The sequence below is a fragment of the Penaeus vannamei genome, chromosome 6, assembly GCF_042767895.1.
Source record: "Penaeus vannamei isolate JL-2024 chromosome 6, ASM4276789v1, whole genome shotgun sequence".
Classification (NCBI taxonomy): Eukaryota; Metazoa; Arthropoda; class Malacostraca; order Decapoda; family Penaeidae; genus Penaeus; species Penaeus vannamei.
Window position 1 is genome coordinate 49704030 of NC_091554.1, and position 5000 is coordinate 49709029.

General features: G+C 35.9%; 2 protein-coding genes across 2 annotated transcripts in view; one reads left to right on the forward strand and one right to left on the reverse strand.

The window, feature by feature from the left end:
- Positions 1–1374: 1374 nt before the first annotated feature.
- Positions 1375–2955, reverse strand: LOC138861910 (uncharacterized). The gene is made up of 2 exons (XM_070122370.1): positions 1631–2955; positions 1375–1497 (listed from the first exon to the last, which is right to left on the reverse strand). The coding sequence occupies exon 1, from the start codon at positions 2897–2899 to the stop codon at positions 1655–1657; it is 1245 nt and encodes a 414-aa protein (XP_069978471.1). The 5' UTR covers positions 2900–2955; the 3' UTR covers positions 1375–1497; positions 1631–1654.
- A 1676-nt stretch (positions 2956–4631) lies between these two features.
- LOC138861911 (uncharacterized) overlaps positions 4632–5000 on the forward strand; it is a 1570-nt gene continuing 1201 nt past the window's right edge. The window contains exon 1 of the mRNA XM_070122371.1: positions 4632–5000. This exon is cut by the window's right edge and continues 983 nt beyond it. Coding sequence (XP_069978472.1) covers positions 4715–5000 — 286 coding nt within the window. The 5' untranslated portion in view covers positions 4632–4714.

Below are 5000 nucleotides of genomic sequence, written 5' to 3' on the forward strand. Positions count from 1 at the left end.
GTTGATCGAGTCGACGACATTTGTTGGCACAGGCCGGGCGAGGCTCAGCTTCGCATATCGGACTTATCCTTATCCTCTTGTAGTGTATGCCCTGACTAAGCAATAGCGAAAAGGCCTTCGGAATATTCATGTGTTTTCTTGCCCTTCCCTTCGTTGTTCCTGTTGCAATGTTTATGTATATATATATATATATATATATATATATATATATATATATATATATATATATATATATATATATATATATATATGTATGTATGTATGTATGTATGTATGTATATATATATATATATATATATATATATATATATATATATGTATGTATGTATGTATGTATATATATATATATATATACATATATATATATATATATATATATATATATATATATATATATATATATATATGTATATATATATATATATATGTGTGTGTGTGTGTGTGTGTGTGTGTGTGTGTGTGTGTGTGTGTGTGTGTGTGTGTGTGTGTGTGTGTGTGCGTGTGTTTGCGTTTGTGTGAGAGAGTGGGCCAGTGCATGCCACTAGATATGAAAGTAAAACATTATATTGGATAATAAAAAACTTCCAGATGATTAATTTGCACCAAAGAGATCTATATTGAGCCATTATTATAAATATCTCCGCGATTTCCAATCGCGTGCTCTGTCGCCGGGAATGACGAGTTGACTGGCAACTCAGTCGAAAGTAATGGCCGGCTGTAATGCAACAATTTAACATTTTATTGATCGCACATTTATTATGTGTTAGGTGAGCGCCATTATCAGATTGAGCGGGATGGGTGTTTTCACCTAGTGGATTGATGCTGTTGACAGATGATTCTGGTATTGTGGATACATGTGATACTACGTAATGGTACCGAAGTCATATATAGGTTTGTGTGGGTTTTGGCACTGATTTTCAGAAGGACGCCGCTCACGGATTCAACCATTTCGCTTATACAAGTAAGTGACAACTACAGCATCGCTTTATTTCCAGTAAACATTTCTAGCTTTTTTACTGCTATTTGTAAACTTTAGAATAGATTGCCTTCAGAGATTGAAACTTCTCCGACTCTTTCTAATTTTAAAACAGCTAAATAGTTTTTCTTCCGTAAGTAGCTGACTCTCTATTCTTTCATTCTTTCTTAGCTGTATCTTTACCTGCACTGTTTTTCTTCAGTGTGGCTCTTCGTATAGCTTACCACGCCGCCGCTAGGAATGTTATACAATTTAATGTAGACAGATGTTTAATAATATAATTTTGTATACTTTGGCTCTGTATGTGCTTATGCGTGTGTATACATATGTATGTATATGTGTATATATATATATATATATATATATATATATATATATATATATATATATATATATAATGGGTTATAGATGAGTCCCGTGGGAATCGAATTCTTATCAGGAAGAAGAAAACCAACACGGCTGAGAAGAACTTCATTATTGCAATTGCATACGTTTCGGAGATGCAATCTCCATCATCAGTGCTATAACAAAAAAACAACAAAAATTAATTTAAAAATACAAACAAATTATAATACAAAACATACAAACAATATAATAGAAAAACAATATCAAAAGATCGTAAAAACAAGTTGGTGAGCAGTAACAGGTACTAACCAAGCTATGGGTTCTTTTGATAGTTTATATGGTAAACAGGGTGGTTGCAGTGGCAGTGTTGTTAAGCTCTGGTTTCATTGTTTGGATGTGGAGTGACTCGGCTATGATGAGGTCAAATCTGTTAAGATGGGAGGTCAAGATTTTGAAATCAGTATTGCTGAAAGGGTGATTGTGGAGGTGAGAATGCTCTCTGATTGCTGAGAAGGATGGTTTACTCAGTTGCAGGCCTGTCCTGATGGACTTGCCTTTGTGTTCGAGAATGCGGTGGCGGAGCCATCGTGAGGTGGATCCCACATACCTGGCCTGACAGCTAGGACAAGTAAACAGGTAAACCACATTCGAACATAGTTCAGAGTTACACATCTCTTTATTCTTTAAGAAATTACCAACGGTGTTATTATTGTAAAAAACGAATCGAAAACTGATCTGAGGATAGCAACGCCTGAGAATTTTGTTTAATGATTTTCTGAGATCAAAACTAAGACCGCCCATATATGGGAGTTTTATATATTTAATGTCTTTGTTAACTGTGGCAGATGCAGGTTTAGGGTTGAATTTCTGACTTAGAAATTTGCGTAGGGCTTTATAAAATAGGTAAGATGGATACCCATTTGTAGTAAAATATTTACTTAAGAATGAAGCTTCGTCATGGAAACTAGCCCAAGTTGAACAAATGTTATAAGCTCGGTTGATAAGTGTTGTGAGGCTGTTTAACTTGTAAATATGAGGTATGTAGCTGAGGTAATGAAGCCCAAGGCCAGTAAATGTGGGTTTCCTGTAGGTACTGGTGTAGAAACAATTGTTATGAAAAGTTATGGAAGTGTCAAGAAATGATAGTTTGTTATTTTGTTCAGTCTCACAAGTGAATTTTATATTGGGGTGTTGTGAGTTCAAGTATGAGAGGAAAGGATTAATGTGAGAGGGGTCGTCAAAGAGTAAAAAAGTATCATCCATATAACGGCGATATAAAATAGGTTTGAAATTAGCAGGGCAGTCATTCATCCATGTTTGTTCATGATGGCAAAGGAAAGTATTGGCATAACAAGGGCCAAGTGGTGATCCCATTGCTACACCGTCTACCTGTGTGTAAATAGAGCCATTGAAGGTAAACACTGAGTTGTGTGCGGCTATGTCCAATAATTTCCTGTATGTCGTCTTGTTCAGGCCATACGAGTTTAAGAGTGAGGAGGTTGTTTTGTTTAAAATTATGTCAGTGGTTTCATTGAGGGGAACATTAGTGAATAACGACTCTATGTCAAAACTGGCCATTGTGACAGGCCGTAGTGGTTTAAGGTCACTAATTTCTTTGATGAAAGAGAAGGAGTTTTCTATTCTTATTCTTGTCCACTTTTTTGTTTAGGTCAATTCCTAGCTTAGTTAATTTCTTATTGTGTCTGAAATCAACATTACATAATTTCTTTTCCATATTTCGTTCATTAAGGGATAATAAACATTTGGAATCGAAATAGGAAATACAGGAAGTGAGGAGAGTGGTGTCATCCTCCAGTTTCTTTTTGATGGTAGGGATCTTTTTCTTTTGCTTATCTATTTCCCAGTCCAAAAGATCGAAGCACCAAGAACGATATGTCCTGGTAGTTTGGAATGTGGGACAATACACTCTAAATTTATTAAAGTCTGGTATGGTTCCGTAATATTTACAGATCTCTAGGAATTTTAAGTCTTTTTCTACTTTCTTGGAGCGGAAAGAATTCCTTTCAATTTTCCTGTAGAGGTCCAGAGTATTCTTGCCGTATTTCTTCAGTATATAATGGGTTATAGATGAGTCCCGTTATAGCACTGATGATGGAGATTGCATCTCCGAAACGTATGCAATTGCAATAATGAAGTTCTTCTCAGCCGTGTTGGTTTTCTTCTTCCTGATAAGAATTCGATTCCCACGGGACTCATCTATAACCCATTATATACTGAAGAAATACGGCAAGAATACTCTGGACCTCTACAGGAAAATTGAAAGGAATTCTTTCCGCTCCAAGAAAGTAGAAGAAGACTTAAAATTCCTAGAGATCTGTAAATGTTACGGAACCATACCAGACTTTATTAAATTTAGAGTGTATTGTCCCACATTCCAAACTACCAGGACATATCGTTCTTGGTGCTTCGATCTTTTGGACTGGGAAATAGATAAGCAAAAGAAAAAGATTCCTACCATCAAAAAGAAACTGGAGGATGACACCACTCTCCTCACTTCCTGTATTTCCTATTTCGATTCCAAATGTTTATTATCCCTCAATGAACGAAATATGGAAAAGAAATTATGTAATGTTGATTTCAGACACAATAAGAAATTAACTAAGCTAGGAATTGACCTAAACAAAAAAGTGGACAAGAATAAGGTTATTTTCAACTTTTCTGATCGGATATTATCAGATGAACAAAAAGAAGTCCTTTCTTTAGGTTTCGATTATTGTATACCACCCAGTACCATTCCCCATAACCAGTTCTTTCTTTGTTTTGAAAAACTATGTCACACCATGTGAGATTTACAAAGATAGATGGAATCATATCACCAACAGCATTTCTACTGTGGCACACGATACTTACAAGAAATTCAAATGTCATGTCAAGAGTATTCATACTCCATATCCCTCCCTTACACCCCTAATAGCTCTAAGAGATGATAACAATATTGTTATCACAAAGCCAGATAAGGGACGTGGAGTTGTTATCCTAAACAGAGATGACTATTTTAGTAAACTAAACACGATACTTAGTGATTCCTCCAAATTTAAACCAATCATATCTGACACTGCCACTCATCTACTGAAATTAGAAGATAAACTAAACAGACTCTTACGCTCGATAAGAACATCTATCGGAGAAATGACTTATAATCTCCTGACTATATCTGGCTCAAAACCTGGTCGCTTATATGGCCTTCCTAAAATTCATAAAATTGGTCAGCCTTTACGCCCCATCATCTCTGCCATTGGTACTTTCAATTACAATGTTGCAAAATTCTTAGTTCAATTGTTAACCCCTCTAACCACCAATGAATATACCATAGAAAACTCCTTCTCTTTCATCAAAGAAATTAGTGACCTTAAACCACTACGGCCTGTCACAATGGCCAGTTTTGACATAGAGTCGTTATTCACTAATGTTCCCCTCAATGAAACCACTGACATAATTTTAAACAAAACAACCTCCTCACTCTTAAACTCGTATGGCCTGAACAAGACGACATACAGGAAATTATTGGACATAGCCGCACACAACTCAGTGTTTACCTTCAATGGCTCTATTTACACACAGGTAGACGGTGTAGCAATGGGATCACCACTTGGCCCTTGTTATGCCAATACTTTCCTTTGCCATCATGAACAAACATGGATGAATGACTGCCCTGCTA

Bases quoted from the DNA above. Each gene is read 5' to 3' on its own strand.
- LOC138861910 (XM_070122370.1), bottom strand. From the start codon at position 2,899: ATGGCCAGTTTTGACATAGAGTCGTTATTCACTAATGTTCCCCTCAAT.